This window comes from Nansenia antarctica, assembly GCF_963989245.1.
Source record: "Nansenia antarctica genome assembly, chromosome: 13".
In the NCBI taxonomy this organism is placed as follows: domain Eukaryota; kingdom Metazoa; phylum Chordata; class Actinopteri; order Argentiniformes; family Microstomatidae; genus Nansenia; species Nansenia antarctica.
The window spans coordinates 21,356,116-21,357,113 of NC_137683.1; the positions used below are offsets into that span (position 1 = coordinate 21,356,116).

Sequence of the window (998 nt, forward strand, 5' to 3'; positions counted from 1 at the left end):
GTCTGATTGCCTGAGCACCTACTGTAGTCTTCCCCATCTCCAAACCAGGGAAGGCTGGTGGAGGTAGGAATCGGAGGATGGGCTCATTGAAATGCATGGACACAGTAACACACGTGTGAGCCCGATTTCTACCTCCATCGGCCTCCACTGACCAGGACCACCTGAGCACCTAGTCTTCACCCATCATCTCCAAACCATCTCCTTCTCAGTCAGTTCATCTCCCTCATCCATGCCCCCCCCCCCCCCCACCACCACCACCACCACCACCACCACACCTCCTCCCCCCACACCTCCCCATGTCCCTCTGCACCCCCCCCCCCCCCACCTCCTCCTCCACCGCCAGGGGTTCATGCTGGCTGGGACGTACCTCCAGGGCCAGCTCCTCAATCTCAAACTGCTTCAGGGCTTGCTTGCTGGTCCCCACGTGGGGATGGTAGTAGATCACCATCACGTCGTACTTCTTCATCACAGACTTGAAGTTCTTAGCGTTGAGGTCGTGGACACGGTCTTTGCCATCGTACTCGGGGATCTCCAGACCCATCTCTCCCCAGGTGAGGGTCCCCAAGGAGAAAAGGACCCCCAAAAACACCCAGCCCCACTTCATGGTTGTCGGATCCCACTCGTCTAGGCCTCAATGAGTAAACTAGTTAATAAAAAAAAAGGAAAAAAAATAAAATAAAAAAATCTAACCAAAAAAAAAACTACTTTTTATTTTTTTTACGTTGTTCCTAACTTTAGGTTGTAAAAAAAATCAAAAATTAGGAACAAGGTCCACTTCGTATCCCCGCTGGCCAGAGAAGAGCAGGACAAACAGCGGAGCCCCTCCTTTTAAAAAACTACACGTGTGCAAAGATGCTACTGGTCAGGGGCAAAAGAGGGGGTGGGGTCCAGAGACAAGCGTGGGTGCATGGGGGGGGTACGGCAGGCTGGAGAGAGCAAGCTGCACCCAGGGTGAGGGGGGAGGCCGAAAAAGTAGGAGAGAAATTGGAAGGGGGGTT

At 53.1% G+C, this 998-nt stretch overlaps 1 protein-coding gene across 1 annotated transcript in view; it reads right to left on the minus strand.

Moving 5' to 3' along the window:
* Window positions 1-604, minus strand: part of casq1b (calsequestrin 1b) — a gene marked incomplete at both ends in the record, with an annotated part of 28,905 nt that extends 28,301 nt beyond the window's left edge. Inside the window, one exon of the mRNA XM_080543892.1 lies at window positions 368-604. Within this exon, the coding sequence (XP_080400018.1) occupies window positions 368-604 (237 nt within the window). The remainder of the gene's footprint in view (window positions 1-367) is intronic.
* Between the last annotated feature and the right edge of the window lie 394 nt (window positions 605-998).